We start from the raw sequence: 22,357 nt of genomic DNA, 5'->3' as shown, positions 1-22,357 counted from the left end.
GACACATGTAATCTCGTCTGAAAATATGTGTTGCGGTCTTTTTGAGTTTGCCCGAAAATTCCTTTGACTAAAACCAGCTCATATATATTTTATTTCATTGTGGAGGAGCCTGAGGATGCCTAAGCCATGCCAAGTCACACTTTAGCGTCCCAAACACCATTACACCATGCCAAGTCACACTTTAGCGTCCCAAACACCATTACATTGGTGTTAATAGGGAGCGCCAAAGGTGAGTTCGTCAAACATTTAATAGATGTGAGTGTTGTGAGAGATTGGGTACATCCCTAATTATTTTTTGTTTGTTAAAACCACTTCACCTAAGTGGCTAAGAGAAAGGTGGTTACTTAAATCTCCATTGTTTACGTGGTATTAACATGACACTTTACCTTATACCATAAGTTAAAACCATTATACGAAGCCTTAGAACGATTATATCATACATCACCCAACCTTCTAAATTAACACATTTTGTTTACTATGTGAATCAAACTCTCAACGAACAAAATACATTTTCAACTATCACCATAATACAAGCCTTTTTGGTACCGGCTCCTATATGATTTTTATACATTTAATGAGAAATAAGGGGGTGTTTGGCCTAGCTTTTTTTACAAAATAAGCTTAATTTGGTGTTTGGTTTAGCTTTTTTAGCTTATGCTTATAAGCTTATATAAGCTAATTTGAAGAAGCTTACTTGAAGATGGTTTTTTAGCTTATTTGTTTAAGGGGGTAAGTTACTCATTTGCCCTCTAATGATGATGGATTAATAATATTGAAGCAACTTATTACGATAACAAATCAAAAAATGGTGAATTTAACAACTTATTAAGACATATAATCAACGTGTAGAATATAAGCTAATCCAAACACTTAAAAAAAGCCTATCAAATAATAGAAAATAAGCTATAAGCTACTTTAAAATATAAGCGTAAGCTAGAAAATAAAAGCTAGGACAAACACCCCCCTAAATCCTAAAATCAAGGACTGTTTTTGACTTTTTGTCTTTTAAGAGATTTATCATGTCGGCCTTGCTGATGGGCCCAGAGTTCGTTGATCAATCGCAATCGTTGCATCACTCATTCAAAGATAATTAATAAATTGACCAGTTTAGTTGTGCTTTATAGTTTATATATTTATAAAATTTATGTATGTTTTGTTTCATATATTTATTCTAAAAAAAAGATGTAAAAAAGAGCATATTGTAACACCAAAGAGGATACAGTGAAATCAAGATGTAATAACTAATAAGATCACTAACATACTAACATCTCATTTTATAATACTAATTCTCTAGTAATATAGAAATTATTATACGGGAACAATAACTTTTTTAGAGTATGTTTAGGATTAAGTTTGAAAACTGGTTATTGGCTTCAAAAAGCCAATAAGCTAAAAAATGTTTGACAATCACAAAAAAATCATTTTTATTTTAGCTATTTAAAAGGATTAAAAACCAGTTTTTTAAAAGCTCAAAATTCTAGTTTTTTAAAATGGTTTTTTGAAAAAGCCAATAAGCAGTTTCAAACTCAATCCTAAACATGCTCTTAATAATCAAATTGTCTTTTTGTTGACATATTTAACATTTGATAAACGAGTTATGTTAAAGTTGTAGTACTTGTACCACAATAAAGTGATAAACAAGTTAGCCTGTCTTAAAACTAAAAAAATTAAAATATATAATTTAAATATCATCACTTTTACAACTTTATTAAAACTATTTTATATCTTTTCAACTCGTTTATAACTTATCAACTTATTTAAAACGTAATCACAACCTCATTTCCAGCCTCACAAGTCACAACCAATTTAATATATTTCTCATGTAGTAAGCGCGTTTAGGTCCCATTTGGTTTCGATCAGCTTAGACAAAATTCTGAAGAGAATTAAATCTTGGATACGGGTAAAAGAACCTAACGTCCAGTTATATTGGTTTAACAGTTTTGTTTCGACAACTTTGTTCATTTTAACATTTATTCGTATTAGAACTTCAAATTTGTAAAGAAAGTTCAAGATTATAATACATATACAGAACCACATATTTCAAAACTGAAAAGAAATATGTAAAGGTCAAACGGGCCCTTCCAAGTTTCAAACTATACTGATTCGTTAAACCCTCAAACTATGAAAACCAAACAGTTTGAATCTCAAACCAGTCAAACCATGTAAGTTGCTTCGACCTGGACAATTCAAACAGTTTTAACAATTTTTGAATGCCTTTAGCGCGTGGTGCCTGTATACATGCATCCACTCTGGAACAAGTTATACATTATTTTCTATGAACTAACTTTCTAAACCATGTAAATGCTTTTAGAATGGAGTATTTTGATGAGTTGTTCGAAACTCTAATCTAATAATTTAAAAAAGCTATGCGAAAGTTTAGCAAGCTTGTTTTAAACCACAAATTACTTAAAATCGTGTGAATGTGTGACGCATAAAACGAGTAACATAATATAGTAATTAAGCACATAAAAATCATGGAAAACAAAAGAAAGAATACCATCATTCTTGAAGTCCTGAATAAGTTCATAGTCATCTGATTGCTCCAAGCAAATTCGCCCCGTCTAGCTTCGCGCCTTCCAAATGCTACAGATTATAACCGAAGTTACAATAACATAATCTCCGATGTGCTGTATAAGTATTAAGGGTAATTTGGACATTTGACTATTCTACTAAAGCGAAAGTACTTACTGTATCACGAAGATTCACATGACGAAGATAAGCACGTTGGAGATTTGCACCCTTCAAATTGGCATTACTCAATTTGGCGCCCTAAAGAGAACAAATACGGTGAAACAAGAATTAATGGGAAGTTGTTAATAATATGAATACCAAATTACTTACTGAAATTTAACAGAATAAGATTACGGTTACAGATGTTCCAAAACTCAAATGTAAACGAATCAAATGTTTAGTAAACAATTCATGAACCGTTTGACGGAAAGTTCATTTAGTTAAATGAACGAACATTAACATATGTCTTGTTTGTTCATTTATGTTGCTGAGCATTCATGTACGTTTGTTCATTTAAATACGTTTATGTTCGCTCGCTTACTTTCATTTATGTTTGTTAGTTTATATTTGTTTAAGTTTGTTTGTTAATATATTCATTTAAATTATTTTGGACCGTTACAAACTTAATATAGTTATAATAAATTTTTAGGCCTAACACATTGTTCTTCACATTACTTTTAACTAGTTTTAGGTCAGTTATGTTCGTTCATCTATGCTCGTAAACAGTTCGTTTATACTGTCAATGAACGAACATAAACGAACAGAAGCATGTTCATTTTCTTAACGAATGAATAAGAACAACAAAACCGCGTCTGTTTAATTGTTTGTGTTCGATCAATTATTCGGTTAAAGTTAACCGAACGAACATGCTCCATTCGTGTTTGTTCAGTTCGTTTACAAGCCTACTCAAATAGCTATATATACCTTTAGATTTGCTCCTTCCAGATTGGCTCCCTCCAAATTAGCATTTGTAAGATCAGCAGTCTGAAGAAAAAGAATTAATATAATATTATATTAAGTTAAAAAGTTCAAAATTTTAAATTAACTATTAATCCAGAGTTTACATACCTGAAGATGTGCAGATCGCAGGTCAGCACCACAAAAGCTGCAATCTATCAAGCAAGCATCTGTAAGTATTTAAATAACTATCATCAGATCATTTGCATATAGAGCAGGCATTTTAAAATTGAATGTTTAATAAACGACAAGAAGAGCTTTTTGCCTTGTAAGTTTGCACTCTGAAGATTAGCTCCAGCTAGCAAAGCACCATGAAGATTAGCCCCTGTGAACTCACATCTTCCCTAGGCAATACAAAATCAATTGAGTTAAACAATCCTAGATACCCCCATTTCAATAGATAGCTAAACAATCCTAGAAAACCTCAACTAAATTACGTGGTGGGTATACCAATATCCCTATTATTCAGCAACTACTTAAACTTTATAACTACCAACTAGGCACGTGGGGACGTGAGTTATTGAATCAGTCACATGCACATGTAAAATCTTGAAACTTAACCATCAGCCACGTGATAGACTTTGAGTCATCCAAGCTTCATCAAATACAATATATATGATCCAAGTCACTGTAGTAAAGATCGTAATTAGTCACCAAATAATATGTGGTTAATCGCTAATTGGTATGCCACCGATTCAATTTCACCTAATCGGAACAACAAATCGGTAACTGTTCAAAGGAGCCCAAAATTGGCCCAAATCGGACCTTGATTTTAACCCGTTAACCTGAATTCCCGACCCGATTCATGAGCTAATATGCTAATGTTTGAACTTTTTTCTCATTGATTTATTATGATGACGTTTAATTGTTTATGTTTGAACTATAGTAGTATACTGTGTGAACTTTAAGTATTTATGCGAACTTTTATATGTAATTTTTCAATATTATATACAACACACTGTATATATATAAATTTTAAAAGTTACTTATAAAATTCCAATTCGATTAAAAATTCCTAGTGTGTGCCCCACAGCCCAACTAACGCCTAGCAAGTTCTACAAGATCCAAGTATTACTCATTCAAAGATAATTAATATGAAGTTTAGTTGTGATTTTATATGTTTAATATATATTTATATATATTTTGTTTATTAATTTACACCAAAGAGAATACAGTGATATCAAGATATATTAGGATCACTTGACACCTCATTTTATAATTCGAACTCTCTAGTCATAAAGTTAAATTATTAAGCATCATTCACCTTTTAATAGAAAAAACTGTACATTATTATACGATTCGAAACAAGAACCTTATTAAACAAGAGAGTATTTTGGGTTAACATATCTAATATGTTTAGTAACTGACCAATGTTCAAGTGGTACTACAACAAACAAATTAGCGTGTCAACCCAACCTTTTAAAATAAAATTATTATAAAACTTATGATCGATAATCTCCATTATGATATTAAATAACATTCTTATCATACCACTGGGTTCAAGATATGTTCTACTCAGTCTTTTTAGGACGCCCAACAACGAACCGATTGTCTTACTGGTTCATTAGCCCGACCGGTTAACCGATCGAACCGAATGACATCATAATTAGTTTAAAAAATGTCACAACATATAAAAAACACACACGTCAACTGTAAGGTATGACTTTGCCCATTTTGTGCATTATACAAAGCAAACTTACAGTGCAGTTGAAGACAATGCTGCAATGTCCATATAAATTGAAAGCCATGTAATAAGTTTAAAGGCGAATCCATCGATGGCTATCTGTAAGAATAATAAGAAGAAATTGAACATGAACATTACTTTAGTAGTAATATCATCATCTAGGAACAATTTTCACAAGAATAAGACACATATCATGCAATCATGGTACCCTGAAATTCAGTTTTTATTTAACAAGACTTAACAGTTAACATGATTAGCCCACGTTATACATAATCTTGAGAGATATATTGTATGCATATTACACCATAAATATGTTGGGTTGTATGGCGGTTGTGGCTAATGTGCCAGCCAACTTTGGCTATTTTTTGGCAGATTGCCAAGTTTAAATTTCACAGCCTCATCTTTAACCGTAATCTCAAATCTATAAGTATAGGGCCCTGCAACTGTAGTTCCTCAACACCTCATAATAAAATTGACTCGCTAGTGTAGCCATGGATGTAGGTTAGATTAGACCGAACAACGTAAAAATCCAGTGCTTTTTTTCAGTTTGCGATTTATGCATCTTTTTGCGTGTGTGTTTGATTGCTGTTTGCACTAATAAACACAAGTCACAATTGCCGCTTGCTGCTTCTCCCGCAGCCGGTCAACTGTTGTGGGTCAACTAAAGTCAACATCAGATGCTTGTTGTGTTTCTTTGGTCTGATCAGGATGATCGAGGACCAAGGTTTGACCAGAATTCAGTCGGTTAAGAGTCAGGTTTGACCAGAAACAATGTCAACAGAAAAAATGTTGGAACAACCGTGCTACCTAATCCTAATCCTAACAAAATATGAAATGGTAACAGAAATTATCAAGAGTGCATATAAATTAATCAAGGTGATTACTGATTACTTCAAAATTTCATTTACCAGAACTAACTACACATGTCAACTTTTTGGATGAGTCTTGTATGGAGGCAGCTTCAACATTAAAATGTAAAATAAGAACCCAACAATCACATACCTCTGGATGTCTCGCATCCATGGCATCAAAAAGCACTTTTAACTCTCTCAATATAAAATACTCCAGTTCAACCCTATTGTAAGCATTCAAACTATACATAGGGACTAGAAGAATGCTAATCAGTCTTGAAATTCAATAACCGAAGTCGTGAGCCTAATTGTGTAGTTAAGCAAGGGCCTAGATCAATTGAATCTCAAGGTTAGAAGAACCTGGAACTGTAATGGTAAAGAAAGTGGAATGTACTACGAATGGCGATGGGTCGTGTTGTTAAGTAAGTACCTTAGGTGTGCCACAAAGTTAATCATACTTCTGTTGTGAAAAAGCTCTAAATCTGAATCTCTCTCCTGATGAAAAAACAGAATAAAAAAAAGTGTGTTAATCATTGTCCATGAACATCCACTTGGACAAAGTTGTAGTAGCATATTGCTATGAGAATAAATTGTTGTTTAAACAATTTTTCGAAAGCATATGAGTAGATTATACAATGGTGTGATCTCTACTAAATTCTTCGCCTAAAATAAATAAATATTTAGTAAAATGACATATACCTTTATAATGATCACTCTTTGCAATGTAATGATGTTGTAGGGGTATGGTACTAAAACCCGGTTTTACGACCCTAAATCTATTATGTTTGGCTTATTTTATTACATGGACTAATACAATGTTATTGGGCTGAAGGGGTTTTGTGAAGGTAATCCTAATTGGGCTAGGCCCATTAGGGTACCATGATGGTGGCCATGAGACTCTCTATATAAGGAGGTCTCCACCTCCTTATTAAAGGGTCATGCTCAATAAGAGCCACCACCACTTTTTTGTGTCTGTAAACAAGAGATCCTCAGGATTTCTTAGCAGTCACCTCCACACCCCCGAAAAACCATTGCAGGTCTCAAGCAGCTGAAGAAGAAGATCAAGACGTGGTTCGTTCATCTCAAAATCCGTGGAAACATCGTCATGGATCAGGTCAGATTTCATTTCGTGCTTCGACATTGGCGCCATCCGTGGGACGGCAACGAACTACCCTTCGATCTTCATCTCGGCTGTCAGATCTCTCCCAGGAAAAACCCAGATCTGGAAGTTTACAGAAAAAGGCTTCAAGGCTTGTTCTATTAAAGCTCAAAAAGATCCATAGATCTAAAAGAGGCTTCCAGATCTGTGCGAAAAGAAACTGCCGGACTCGAATGATCAAGTCTCCGGATCTGTGATGGTTTTAAATCTGCTCCGAGCTTCAGATCTATCCAGATCTGATTTACAGATCTAGATCTAGATTACAGACCTGGATTTTAGGTTTAAAATTGCAGGTCTAACTCTTAAATTGCAGATCCAAAAATTACCAATCCGCCGCCATGTACGCGCGCCCGCGGGTTCTCATTCCGCAGCCGTGCATGTGCCACCGCGGAAACCACCATGTGGGTTTTGCGCAAGAGACCTCCGCCATGCACGCGCACTCGCGAGTCACCACTCCATCGCCGTGCATGCGCGCATCAGGCCTCACGCCAAACTTCAAGGTTGGGAATCCTCATAATATCCCATATGGCTACGCGCCAAAACTTCAAGGTTGGGAATCCTCATAATATCCCGTATGGCCACGCGCCAAACTTAAAGGTTGGGAATCCTCATAATATCCCGTAAGGCCACGCGCCAAACTTAAAGGTTGGGAATCCTCATAATATCCCGTATGGCCACGCGCCAAACTTCAAGGTTGGGAATCCTCATAATATCCCGTATGGCCACGCGCCAAACTTCAAGGTTGGGAATCCTCATAATATCCCGTATGGCTACGCGCCAAAACTTCAAGGTTGGGAATCCTCATAATATCCCATATGGCCACGCGCCAAACTTAAAGGTTGGGAATCCTCATAATATCCCATATGGCTACGCGCCAAACTTAAAGGTTGGGAATCCTCATAATATCCCATATGGCTACGCGCCATACTTAAAGGTTGGGAATCCTCATAATATCCCATATGGCTACACGCCATACTTGAAGGTTGGGAATCCTCATACCACATGCTCACGCACCACATATGCTCACGCATCACATATGCTCACGCATATTACACACATATCAGTCTAACGCACGCGCATGCGACATCTGCGCGCGGCGCGGGATATAAAGCATACGCGCACGCGCATGCAACATCTGCGCGTGGCGCATAACACAAAACCAAAGTCTACGCGCACGCGCATGCAACATCAACGCGTGGCGCGGGACATAAAGTAGCTCGTAAGCCGCCTCACGCGCAAGCTTCATTATTATTACAGCTCATAAGACGCCTCGCGCGCAAGCTGTTATTTTTCTTATAGCTCGTAAGTCGCCTCACGCGCAAGCTTCATTATTATTACAGCTCGTAAGACGCCTCGCGCGCAAGCTGTTATTATCCTTATAGCTCGTAAGACGCCTCACGCGCAAGCTTCATTATTCATACAGCTCATAAGACGCCTCACGCGCAAGCTATTATTATTCTCATAGCTCGTAAGACGCCACGCGCGCAAGCTTTATTATTCTCACAGCTCATAAGACGCCTCGCGCGCAAGCTGCTATTATTATTATAGCTCATAAGTCGCCTCGCGCGCAAGCTTTTATTATTCATGCAGCTCATAAGACGCCTCGCGCGTAAGCTGTTATTATTCTCACAGCTCATAAGACGCCTCGAGCGCAAGCTGCTATTATTATTATAGCTCATAAGTCGCCTCGCGCGCCAGCTTTATTATTATAACATCTCGTAAGCCGCCATGCGCGCAAGCTGTTATTATTATAGCTCGTAAGTCGCCTCACGCGCAAGCTTCATTATTATTATAGCTCGTAAGTCGCCTCACGCGCAAGCTTCAATATTATTACAGCTCGTAAGACGCCTCGCGCGCAAGCTGTTATTATCCTTATAGCTCGTAAGACGCCTCACGCGCAAACTTCATTATTCATACAGCTCATAAGACGCCTCACGCGCAAGCTGTTATTATTCTGATAGCTCGTAAGTCGCCTCGCGCGCAAGCTTTATTATTCTCATAGCTCGTAAGTCACCTCGCGCGCAGGCTTTTATTACAACATGTCACCATCATGAAGAAAACCTCCCAAAACTCCCTCAGCCCAATAACATTGTATTAGTCCATGTAATAAAATAAGCCAAACATAATAGATTTAGGGTCGTAAAACCGGGTTTTAGTACCATACCCCTACAAGCCCCCCAAGTCCAGCGTTGCTCCTGGGCGCGCAAGCGTCTAGGTGGAGCGCTGGACTTTATATAAGGAGGTCTCCACCTCCTTATTAAACGGTCATGCTCAATAATAACAGCTTGCGCGTGAGGCGTCTTATGAGCTGTATGAATAATGAAGCTTGCGCGTGAGGCGTCTTACGAGCTATAAGGATAATAACAGCTTGCGCGCGAGGCGTCTTACGAGCTGTAATAATAATGAAGCTTGCGCGTGAGGCGACTTACGAGCTATAATAATAATGAAGCTTGCGCGTGAGGCGACTTACGAGCTATAATAATAACAGCTTGCGCGCATGGCGGCTTACGAGCTGTAATAATAATAAAGCTGGCGCGCGAGGCGACTTATGAGCTATAATAATAATAGCAACTTGCGCGCGAGGCGTCTTATGAGCTGTGAGAATAATAACAGCTTACGCGCGAGGCGTCTTATGAGCTGCATGAATAATAAAAGCTTGCGCGCGTGGCGTCTTACGAGCTATGAGAATAATAATAGCTTGCGCGTGAGGCGTCTTATGAGCTGTATGAATAATGAAGCTTGCGCGTGAGGCGTCTTACGAGCTATAAGGATAATAACAGCTTGCGCGCGAGGCGTCTTACGAGCTGTAATAATAATGAAGCTTGCGCGTGAGGCGACTTACGAGCTATAAGAAAAATAACAGCTTGCGCGCGAGGCGTCTTATGAGCTGTAATAATAATGAAGCTTGCGCGTGAGGCGGCTTACGAGCTACTTTATGTCCCGCGCCACGCGTTGATGTTGCATGCGCGTGCGCGTAGACTTTGGTTTTGTGTTATGCGCCACGCGCAGATGTTGCATGCGCGTGCGCGTAGGCTTTATATCCCGCGCCGCGCGCAGATGTCGCATGCGCGTGCGTTTGACTGATATGTGTGTAATATGCGTGAGCATATGTGATGCGTGAGCATATGTGGTGCGTGAGCATGTGGTATGAGGATTCCCAACCTTTAAGTATGGCGTGTAGCCATATGGGATATTATGAGGATTCCCAACCTTTAAGTATGGCGTGTAGCCATATGGGATATTATGAGGATTCCCAACCTTTAAGTTTGGCGCGTGGCCATATGGGATATTATGAGGATTCCCAACCTTTAAGTTTGGCGCGTGGCCATATGGGATATTATGAGGATTCCCACTCTTGAAGTTTTGGAGTGTAGCCATATGGGATATTATGAGGATTCCCAACCTTGAAGTTTGGCGCGTAGCCATACGGGATATTATGAGGATTCCCAACCTTGAAGTTTGGCGCGTAGCCATACGGGATATTATGAGGATTCCCAACCTTTAAGTTTGGCGCGTGGCCATATGGGATATTATGAGGATTCCCAACCTTTAAGTTTGGCGCGTGGCCATATGGGATATTATGAGGATTCCCAACCTTGAAGTTTTGGCGCGTAGCCATATGGGATATTATGAGGATTCCCAACCTTGAAGTTTGGCGTGAGGCCTGATGCGCGCATGCACGGCGATGGAGTGGTGACTCGCGAGTGCGCGTGCATGGCGGAGGTTTCTTGCGCAAAACCCATATGGTTTCTTACTCTCCCAGGAAAAACCCAGATCTGGAAGTTTACAGAAAAAGGCTTCAAGGCTTGTTCTATTAAAGCTCAAAAAGATCCATAGAGATCCTCAGGATTTCTTAGCAGTCACCTCCACACCCCCGAAAAACCATTGCAGGTCTCAAGCAGCTGAAGAAGAAGATCAAGACGTGGTTCGTTCTTCTCAAAATCCGTGGAAACATCGTCATGGATCAGGTCAGATTTCATTTCGTGCTTCGACATTGGCGCCATCCGTGGGACGGCAACGAACTATCCTTCGATCTTTATCTCGGCTGTCAGATCTCTCCCAGGAAAAACCCAGATCTGGAAGTTTACAGAAAAAGGCTTCAAGGCTTGTTCTATTAAAGCTCAAAAAGATCCATAGATCTAAAAGAGGCTTCCAGATCTGTGCGAAAAGAAACTGCCGGACTCGAATGATCAAGTCTCCGGATCTGTGATGGTTTTAAATCTGCTCCGAGCTTCAGATCTATCCAGATCTGATTTACAGATCTAGATCTAGATTACAGACCTGCAATTTTAAACCTTCCAGATAAAGTCCAGCTTTATTATTATTACAGCTCGTAAGCCGCCATGCGCGCAAGCTGTTATTATTATAGCTCGTAAGTCGCCTCACGCGCAAGCTTCATTATTATTACAGCTCGTAAGACGCCTCGCGCGCAAGCTGTTATTATCCTTGTAGCTCGTAAGACGCCTCACGCGCAAGCTTCATTATTCATACAGCTCATAAGACGCCTCACGCGCAAGCTGTTATTATTCTGATAGCTCGTAAGTCGCCTCGCGCGCAAGCTTTATTATTCTCATAGCTCGTAAGTCGCCTCGCGCGCAGGCTTTTATTACAACATGTCACCATCATGAAGAAAACCTCCCAAAACTCAAAAGACAATAAAGACAAGGCCAAAGAAAAGGGAAAAAACCGTCTCACACCTTATAAAGTCCAGCGCTCCACCTAGACGCTTGCGCGCCCAGGAGCAACGCTGGACTTGGGGGGCTTGTAGGGGTATGGTACTAAAACCCAGTTTTACGACCCTAAATCTATTATGTTTGGCTTATTTTATTACATGGACTAATACAATGTTATTGGACTGAGGGGGTTTTGTGGAGGTAACCCTAATTGGGCTAGGCCCATTAGGGTACCATGATGGTGGCCATGAGACTCTCTATATAAGGAGGTCTCCACCTCCTTATTTAAGGGTCATGCTCAATAAGAGCCACCACCACTTTTTTGTGTCTGTAAACAAGAGATCCTCAGGATTTCTTAGCAGTCACCTCCACACCCCCGAAAAACAATTGCAGGTCTCAAGCAGCTGAAGAAGATCAAGACGTGGTTCGTTCATCTCAAAATCCGTGGAAACATCGTCATGGATCAGGTCAGATTTCATTTCGTGCTTCGACAGATGTAAACACGAAGAAATATGAAGCTTAAAGAGAAATGAATGGTTAGATAGGTTGTATTGTCCGGTGGTTGTTTGAAAAGCAGAGAGATTACCACCAATGATATGATTCCATGACTTGTAATACCCCAAAACATCTTCATCTTCATTCATTCTTCCATTTTCATAAACAAGGACGACCCCACACTCCCATTTACCGTCACCATTCTTTGAAGATATGTCCATAATAGAAATAGTAAGTTGGTCACCATCTTCCATCTCATTCTTCCCAAACATCCAATGGCTTAAATATATTAGAGGCATTTCCTCTACATAGCCATGAGAAATATTATAACGACTGTATTTCCAGGTGCGGCTCTTTGTTACATTATTAATTATTATCATTGGCCATACCAAATCGTCAGTTAAGTATGATAATTTATTCTCGTGTACATAGCATAAATTTATTCCTTTAAGTTTGTTAGGAGATGATGGGATGGTAATTGATATTGAAGATCCCTTGCTTTTATGCCTAATCCAATTCGGCATCTCTTTTTCCCGATAAATTGTGCTAAATATTCCAAATTCATAATACATCTGTCAAATAAAAGCTTTCTTAATTAGTACATAACATATACGCATAATCACATATAGACATATAGTTATACCTGAATTTTGTATTTACTCGGTATGAATCTATCTTGGGTTGTCAAGAGCTGATATTTTCTCAACTCAAGATTAACCCAGCCCAAACTACGTAGCACCTTGTCTTCAACATGTTCCAGTGGTTGGATTTCAACCATGCCTTCAATTATATAAGAGGACCCTTCTAATGAAAGAGAAGGCAATACTAAACGGAGTGGGGACATTTCTGGATCAAAAGTAATTTTCCTTAGCTTAAACAAATGGCCCAATTCAAGCTCTCTTAGTGCTTTTGGAGGATGCTCGACTGTCTCTAGCATCTGGCAGTGTCTCATGCTAAGTGTCTCAAGCCTAGGAAGGGTTCTCACACAACTGGCCATTGAAACAATAGGATTACCATCTAAATACAGCTTCTTCAACACCGATAGCCTACTGAAGTCCAAGGTTAAGTATTCGTCGGATAAGTTATTATTTATAAGCGACAAGGTTACTAATGATATCGGTAAAGAACTCATCAAAGACTTCAGATCTCTAGGTATAACCTCCACACTGGCAGAGGAAGAGGTTTGTGAGTTTGTGCAAATGTTGTCCGCCTTGAGCATTTGCAATGAATCCATATCCCTTTTCTCGATGGCGGAAACAGAAAGATCACAACCATCTAATAAAATTATTTTGACCTTCTTTAGCATCCCAATAATTCTTGGGAGATTTTTAATCTTCCTGCAGTTACGCATATCAATGGCGAATAGTTCAAAACAATGTCTTATGGATTCACAGACCTGAGTTAAACTTGTGCAGTTTGAGATTATTAGCCTCTCAAGTACAGGGAATTCGAAAAAACCACCGAGACTTTGAAGTTGTTCACAGAAACATAGAACAAGAATCTTTAATGATCCAAGCAATCGTTTGCCTTTCGAACTTGATCCAATCAACTGCTGAAATGGAGGAAAATTACAGTACGTAAAGAATTACATTAACTTGATATGTAAAAGTTAACCAAAATTGAAATATATGCATGGTTCAGAATTAGTTTCTTACATTATGCATTTTTTCAAGTGGTTGCAGTTTACCATCATCATACATGCCGAATGATTCAATATTTCTATATGACATGTCGAGAGCAACCAGTTTCTCCATCCGTAAGTCCAACGGTATAGACTTTAAAGGGGACCCATGCATACACAACCACCTTAGTTCTTCTGGAAAATTCTCATAAGACCCCTTCATTTGCACGTAATTGAGTTGTAGTAGCATTAGACTGTCCATCCTACTCAATGCATCTGTGTTCAACTCAGATGATCCATCTGACTTCTCATTCTCAAGCATTCTCATGTCAAGGGTCAAGCCTAGAATATTTTCTGTACCCTAAGAGGAAAGAGAAGGCAAAAAAAAATAATACTAAAAAATAAAAAATAGAGAAATTAAAGATATATGCGCGACAGATATAGATAGTAAATCAATGCAAAATTTACCTTTTTACGTTTCAACACTTTGAATGACTCCTCATGACACCATATACGACTACGCTTCCATGGCATCTCAAATGATTCTTGACGTACTAAATATCTTCCCATCTCTTGAATCAATCGATGCATTGTTAACGTGTTATTACGTCCAACACTAAGAAGACATCTGTCAATGAGGTTATTGATCCCAGATGATGTGTTTATACCACATCCCTTTAATATTGTTTCTGTAAAAACTCTATTTTTCCCAACAAAAAAACAAGCAATATACTTAAAACAAGTTTTTATCATTTTTGGTTGGTAAAGAATCAAAACTCATCTTCAAGACCTTTTCTATGTGGGAATCAGGTTCTTTCTTTAGCATATCTATGGAATCCTCCCATTCACATACATCTCGATTATGTAGAGATGTGCCCAGAACTTCAAGAGCCAACGGGTGTCCTTCACAATACCTTGCAAGCTTTTTTGACAAATATTTATAATCGTCATTGGGACTGTTGCACATGAAAGCATGAAGACATAAAAGCTCCAGAGATGCATCATCAGACAAGCCTTCAAGTGTGCACACTGTATGCATGGGTTTAACTTTTGTTTTGAATAGCGCACACCTCTCTATCAATGAAGCGTCCTTGGTTGTTATTATGATTTTGCTACCAGGATGAAAGCATCCAATTGGTCGAGATTGTCAACATCATCAAGAACTAGTAGCACCTTTTTACGAGCAAGTGCATTCTCAATCATAAATGTGTATGCAGGAACATCATGAACATGAATTGAACTTTTTTTTGAAATTTCATCACAAAGTTGCCTTTGTACATCAAGTAATCCATTTGTGTGAGCACACCTCCTACTAATATCTTCAACAAAGCCGCATGTGTATTCATAACAATGTAACCCATAAAAATATCTGGCCAGAGTTGTTTTTCCAATTCCACCCATACCCAAAATAGTGAGAACGTCACCGGTATGTGACGATCCATCGTTTAACCATAAAGTTATGAGCTTAACATAATCGTCCATCCCTACAAGCAGTGGCAAAGTAATCTTTAGCGGTCTCCCTAACTTATGGTAGATTTTCTTAACTATTTCTTCAATAAACTCTGCCTCCATCCTGAAAATTGATTTCAGTGAAAACTACATAACACAATCCACAAAACTAATAAACTAAACTAGAAGATTTAATTTGAAATTTCACAATTTCAATTGATATGCACATTTTCACCATTTCAATAAGTTTCAAAGAGACCATCAAACTCAAATATACCACTGTCTATAGTACAAAAAATGTGAGAGTTTGATTCGTAGTCGGTGGGTACACAGCTAAAATATACTTCAAACTAGGGGAGGCAATTCCTGACACGGCCGAACTCTACACGAAAAAAGAAAGGTTTTGGGTTGGCTGACAATTGGTTTATAAACAGGTTAACCCGAACACGACCCATTATAAAGTGGGCTAACTTGTTAACCCGTTTTAAGAGTTTGAGAGAAGTTATCTTGATTTTTAAAGAGGAGAAGTATCAAAATTTTAAAGTCAAATATGTTGATTATTAGTTTTTTACATAACTATTAGCTTTAAAATTAAAGTAAAATTAATTTTCTTTTTAAACACTTTTATCTACTATTCACTTTCAATAATTATATTTTATTAGCCCTAACTCTATTCTTCGATTATTCTTATTTGCTTATTCTAATCACGAGCTAAATATGTAAACCCAAGTTTGCTAATTGAAAGTGAGAGATACATACACAAAAACAAACAAGGTACCAATATCGTACAAATTACAAAAATGTTTTATATGATTCTGAGTAATTAATTGCTAGAATTATTACTATGTCAGTAGCTATTGGTGTATTTATAAATGAACATAAAATAGGTCGACCGACCCGAATACAACAAGAATTTAAATGGGTCAACACAAGAGTAAATTTATAAGTGGGGTTAGGGTTGAAGGATCTCAGCATGTTACACGCCAATCCGCCAAACCGAAAGTCATGAACCCGACACGATTGCCGCCTCTACTTAAAAGTTAAAAGCAGACAGGTTACAAGTTTTTGTGATATATTACCTGCCCTTTGCATCTTTCCCTTTTAAATCAGCAACTTCGGTCAATGCCTTCTTCCATAACTCCATCTTTTGAGCCCACTGACTCCTCTTCTCTGTATCTACTTCTGCCTTCGCCTTCTGCTCATGTGCCTCCATTGCTTCCCCGAAGCTGCTTTGCTGATTCCTGACATGGGTAGGCTCCACATGATAGAAGATAGGGATAACGATTTGGTTAAAGCTCCTCTTCTGCTCAAGGATTAATACCAATTCGTCTAGGCACCATGTTGAAGAAGCATAGTTAGTTGACAACACGATAACAGAAGCTCTAGATGATCTGATCGCACTATCCAACTCTGGCTTCAACGGTTCTCCGGTTTCGATCTCTTCATCATCCAAAAAGGTGGCCAGGTTAGCATCAACCAGAGCTTTGTAGAGGTGGCTGATGAAACTAAGACGCGTGTCAACACCTCGAAAACTTAAAAACACGTCGTATTGATAAGCAATACTTGATGAAGAAGAAGATGAAATTTGAAGAGCCATAATGAATTATGTTATTATTGGAGTGATGATTAGAGAATAAGGAAGAGATTTATGAAGCAATGGAAGACCCAAGTCAACTCCAATCTCACATAACACACCTTCCTTCCAACTACTTGCAGGTTTCCGTGAATTTTACATAAAATAAATAAAGCTTTGACTCAGTGCAATAAATAATAATGATGCAAAAAATTGATAAATAATAATAACAGGTATTTTGGCCCTGTGTTGCAGGGGTGGTTGATTTGAATAGTAAACAGCAGACGATGGTAAAGGCAGCGCAAGCCGGGTTTCAAATTGGAAGCCAACCTATGCGTGTATATGAAAAAAACAAATCCATCACCAAATGCACACAAAAAAGTAATCAATCCATTCACTCAAACACATACACAAGAAGAAGAGAGGTGTAAAGTAGAAGAGATGTTCTTAGAAAAAATATATGTCCAAAGCTTATTGTTTCATCTCATAAATAGTAAAATTGTGAGTAGTACGAAAGTTAGTTTTCAATATATATATATGTAATTTGTAATTTTATACGATTTGGAGTCGGAACCTTTTTAATAAACCATCGCCTTTCAGATAAAGTAATAAACAAGTTGCATAACCCCTAAGACTCAAAATTTGATTTAGTCAGTTTTTACACCCCTAAGATACGGTGCATCATGCACTGTACACATGCATCCTTAGTTTTCACAAACAAACTTCTACCATCATGTAAACATTTATAATATGTAGTGTTTCAACAACTCAACAGCTCAATCAGATTGCTTAGAAAAATCAAGAACGAATATTTGTTTGTTATTTAGCCGTCACCAAAGATCACACTTTTATAGTAGCTTATGCGCATCACACTGTTTTCTTGAAACGATGCGACACTTATCGAACCTGTGTATGTTTGGTAGTAACTTCAGTTGGCAAGCCTACGAATTAGTTTGAAATACATCAAATTTGTCTGATAAATGAGTCCCTTTGTTTCTTAAAATTGGTTTTATATTCAAGTAATTTAAATTATTCCCCCGTTCTATGTTTTTTTTTCTCTATTTTCACATCTCAAAAGTCGATTGGTATCTTTATATATAAAAGCTAACCTAAAGTTCAGCAAGCTTTGTTTTAAACCACAAATTACTTAAAATAATGTGATGCATAAAACGAGTAACAGAATATTGTAATTAAGCACATACAAATCATGGAAAACAAAAGAAAAGAATACCACCATTCTTCCTTTAAGCCCTGAATAAGTTTGTAGTCATCTAATTGCTCCAAGCAAATTAGCCCCGTCCAGCTTTGCGCCTTCCAAATGCTACAACATTATAATACAAATTACAATAAAAGAATCTTTGAAGCCCTGTATTAAGAAGAGTATTTTGGACATTTGACTAACGGATTCACTTCTACTAAACCAATGGTACTTACTGTATCGCGAAGATTCACATGACGAAGATAAGCGCGTTGCAGATTAGCACCCTTCAAATTGGCATTATTCAATTTGGCGCCCTAAAGAGAACAAATAAAGTGAAATAAGAATTAATGGGAATTTATTAATAATATGAAAACCAGATATACTTGATAACTCTAAACAAAATAAGGTTGCTGTTAAGCTGTTATAGATCCAGAACTCAAATATAGGCATGCAAACGAACCAAACGTTCAGCGAACAGTTCATGAAGCGTTTTACGGAAAGTTCAGTTAACTAAACAGACGAACATGAATAAAAATTTTTAAAATTTCTTCATTTAGTTAAACGAACGAACATGAATATGTTCAGTGGTTAAACTAAAGAACGAACATGAACATATGCCTTGTCCATTCATTAATGGTGGTAAACATTTGTTTACGTTCATTCGTCTAAATCCGTTTATGTTCGCCCGTTTACGTACATTTATGTTCATTAATTACATTTGTTTAACTTTGTTCGTTTACTTAGCATAGTTTTAATAACTTTTTAAGCCCAACACATTGTTCTTCACATTACTTTTAACTAGTTTTAGCTCAGTCATGTTCATTTATGTTCGTAAATCGTTCGTTTATACTGGTAATTAACGAACACACACAAATACAAACATGTTCATGCTCGACTGTTTGCTCAGCTAAAATTAAATGAATGGACATGAACACGCTCCATTCGTGTTCGTTCAGTTCATTTACAAGCCTACTCAAATAGCTATATATACCTTTAAATTTGCTCCTTCTAGATTGGCTCCTTCCAAATTTGCATTTGTAAGATCGGCAGTCTAAAGATAGGTTACATGATATTATAATAATTTGAAGTTAAAAATTTTAGAATTAACTATTAATCCAGAGTAAAAACATACCTGAAGATGCGCAGATCGCAGGTCTGCACCACAAAAGCTGCAATCTATCAAGCAAGCATCTGTAAATATTTAAATAACTATCATCAGATCATTTGCATATAGAGCAGGCATTTTAAAATTAAATGTTTAATAAATGACAAGAAGAGCTTTTTGCTTGTAAGTTTGCACTCTGAAGATTAGCTCCAGCTAGCAAAGCACCACGAAGATTAGCCCCTGTGAACTCACATCTTCCCTAGACAATACAAAATCAATTGAGTTTTGACTGACAAAAGAGCTTTGACTTTAGGGTTCACAAATAACGGTTGCAGAATCTTACTCACGCAATGTTGCATTGTGAAAAATGGTACTTTCAGCATCTACATCCTAGAAAAAGAAATAGAAAAGATAATTGTAAATTAAATTAATGTATATAAAAGATAGTTAAATGGCCGTAATGTATATAAAAGATAGTTAAATGGCCGTTATAAGTAACAAGACACACCAAACAGATAACAATGGGTATAAATAGTTTAGACGGATGACGCTAAAGATTAAGTTACATAAATTACCCGAAATTTAGCACAGTGAAGATTAGCACGTGAGAAGAAAACGTTTTTCAGGCATGCGTAACTGAAGTCCACATATGACAAGTCCTGCACAAGTTAAAAGGAGAAGAAATGGTATCATAATATAATCTATCAACTATCTTGCAATTTTAAACGATATATGTATTTGACAATTTATTAAGTCACATAACAAATCACAAATGATCATAGTATCATACCAGTTTTGAAAGATCAAGGCCCGAGAGATTTACTCCTCTTAATCTGACTTTTTCAGATTGTACACATTTGATAATATCAGTGCGGGTTAATTCAGTATCCATTCCGTCACCTTCCTTCTTTTTATTCAGGACCTCATTTATCGCATCCACTAATCCCTAAAATATTGAAACATAACAACCAATAAAAGGAACTATTTTACAGTGTAACTATAATTGAAAATGAGATTAATAGCTTACAAGAAGCTGATAGTATTCTGCTTCACGCAAAAGCTCTGAACACTCTAACTCAGTCAAGTTGGAAACTACACCGTCTCTTAACCAATTTAAAATGTGCCTGAAGTGTTTGCCATCTCTATCTACAAATACATATCCCTGCAAAAACCACAAATTGGTCAAACTTTTAAGCATGATCAAAAAGTTTTGAGGACCTAGGATAATACAATATGATCAAAGTCACTGTAGTAAAGATCACGATTAGTCACCAATTATATGTGGTTAATCACTAATTGGTATGCCACCGATTCGTTTTCACCTAATTAGAATAAATCGGTAATCGGCCAAAATCAGTCAAAATCAGACCTTGATTTTAAACCTGAATTCCCGACCCGATTCATGAACTAATATGCTAATGTTTGAACTTTTTTCTCATTGATTTATTATGCTTACATTTAATTGTTTATGTTTGAACTATAGTACTATACTGTGTGAACTTTAAAGTATTTTTTTGACTTTTATATGTAATTTTTCAATATTATATACAATACACTGTATATATATAAATTTTAAAAGTTACATATAAAATTCCATATCAATTAAAAATCCCTAGTATGTGCCCCACAGCCCAACTAACGCCTAGCAAGTTCTACAACACTGATCCAAGTATTACTCATCAAACATAGTTAATAAGTCAATAAATTCAAATAAAAAATAATTCCCGAAGGTGTCTGCACCTTCTCAGAATCCTTGCAAACAGTGTGGCGACCACTGAACATGGCAGCTAGCATTGACTGAGGCTCCCTGTGAGTTAGCGTATCAATAGTTGTGCTAAATTTCTTTCCACCTGTTTCCATAACAATATTGAATTAAAAATTTGAAATCAATCGCATCCTCATTAAATGGGGTGCAAACGAGCAGAACCACTCACGAGCTACTCAATATTGGATCGATAAAAACCTCGAAATGAGGAGAGCCTTTTCGAGCTAAGGCGAAGAGCTTGTTTAGGCTCGTCGAGCCTTGGGTATTTTTAGGTTATACACTTTTACCTATTTTGGACTTCTATCTATTAACTTCACACTGCATAGCCAAGCTCTGGCTTGTTTAAGGTACTACACAAGCTCGAGCCGAGCTTAGGCTCGTTTAAGGTTTTTCTCAGAATTTATAAAAATAATTAAAAACATATATGAATAAATAATAAACGAGCTAGGCCTGAGCTAAAATAAAACGACTCGCGAGCCAGCTCTAAAAAATAGCTTGAAACAAGTCGAAATAGATTCATCTTCTAAACCTAAATTTCAAATTTCTTGATCCAGTTGATGGCCTAAACCTATGGCAATGCTGAATTAACAATTGAAATCAATAGCATCCTCATTAACACATGCAGTCCTTAATTTCAAAGTATCTACCAAATTATCTTCGGATTTAGGTCAAAATCGGACCAAAATAAGTTTAATTCAAACAAACTAAGCTCCTAAACCTAAATTTCGAATCTCATGCTCCAATTGATGAGCTAGACTTATAACAAATACTTTTATCTGTTATCGCATTGGATATAATACACGTAATTGACGATCAGACGATTAAATTAGGTCAATGTTAGGGATAATCAGATGAATCGATCAAAATAAGTTCAACTCAATCAAATTCAACTCCTAAACCTGAATTTCAAAGTTCATGCTCCAATTGATGACCTAGACTTACAATAAACACTATCATCTGCTACCGCAATGAATATTATATGCATAATGAATGATCGGACGGTTAAATTAGGTCAGTTTTGGTGATAATTAAATGAATCAATCAAATTAGGGCTAAATTACAGAGAAACAGAAGTGAAATGATGAATTGAAAATGAAGAGAAGTGAGATTATTATTATTATTATTATTATTATTATAACCTATATCGAGACGAACGACTGAAGAACCGATGTCGGAGTACATGATCGTCTCCGTCTGTGAGGTGTTGTCCGGTGCACCGATGAAAGAAATTAGGGCTAAAAGTTTGACGGTTTCGCACGCACGCCTTCTAACAAATGTCGAAATGACTCCCTTTACTTTCTTCTTATTGCCCT

The 22,357-nt window shown here is 37.1% G+C and overlaps 1 protein-coding gene and 1 pseudogene across 4 annotated transcripts; both read right to left on the bottom strand.

The window, feature by feature from the left end:
- Positions 1 to 2,365: 2,365 nt before the first annotated feature.
- LOC143600627 (FH protein interacting protein FIP2-like) lies at positions 2,366 to 22,304 on the bottom strand. 3 transcript variants are annotated; one of them, XM_077078257.1, is made up of 11 exons: positions 22,184 to 22,304; positions 21,020 to 21,129; positions 20,307 to 20,441; positions 20,070 to 20,225; positions 19,855 to 19,938; positions 19,623 to 19,669; positions 19,462 to 19,533; positions 19,307 to 19,367; positions 3,436 to 3,495; positions 2,689 to 2,769; positions 2,366 to 2,583 (listed from the first exon to the last, which is right to left on the bottom strand). In XM_077078257.1, the coding sequence occupies exons 1-11, from the start codon at positions 22,224 to 22,226 to the stop codon at positions 2,530 to 2,532; spliced, it is 903 nt and encodes a 300-aa protein (XP_076934372.1). In that variant the 5' UTR covers positions 22,227 to 22,304; the 3' UTR covers positions 2,366 to 2,529. The 3 variants fall into 3 exon arrangements, 2 of the variants coding, with proteins under 2 accessions (XP_076934372.1, XP_076934373.1); XM_077078258.1 differs by lacking the exons at positions 2,366 to 2,583; positions 2,689 to 2,769; positions 3,436 to 3,495 and adding exons at positions 18,142 to 18,294; positions 18,408 to 18,488; positions 19,166 to 19,225; XR_013147512.1 differs by lacking the exons at positions 19,307 to 19,367; positions 19,462 to 19,533; positions 19,623 to 19,669; ... (3 more) ...; positions 21,020 to 21,129; positions 22,184 to 22,304 and adding exons at positions 3,580 to 3,638; positions 3,734 to 3,821 and having other exon boundaries at positions 2,541 to 2,583.
- On the bottom strand, positions 5,165 to 16,997 carry LOC143600628 (TMV resistance protein N-like; annotated as a pseudogene). Its single transcript, XR_013147513.1, has 8 exons — positions 16,480 to 16,997; positions 14,420 to 15,524; positions 13,986 to 14,312; positions 12,974 to 13,879; positions 12,288 to 12,902; positions 6,434 to 6,498; positions 6,155 to 6,227; positions 5,165 to 5,251 (listed from the first exon to the last, which is right to left on the bottom strand). The product of XR_013147513.1 is annotated as a TMV resistance protein N-like (transcript).
- Positions 22,305 to 22,357: the final 53 nt, after the last annotated feature.

The sequence above is a fragment of the Bidens hawaiensis genome, unplaced genomic scaffold (assembly GCF_021521415.1).
Source record: "Bidens hawaiensis isolate Kalapana, Puna unplaced genomic scaffold, B.hawaiensis_p1.1 tig00054589_1, whole genome shotgun sequence".
NCBI classification, from domain to species: domain Eukaryota; kingdom Viridiplantae; phylum Streptophyta; class Magnoliopsida; order Asterales; family Asteraceae; genus Bidens; species Bidens hawaiensis.
The sequence above is the reverse complement of the archived record's forward strand: the minus strand, read 5'-3'. Positions and strand labels throughout refer to the sequence as shown.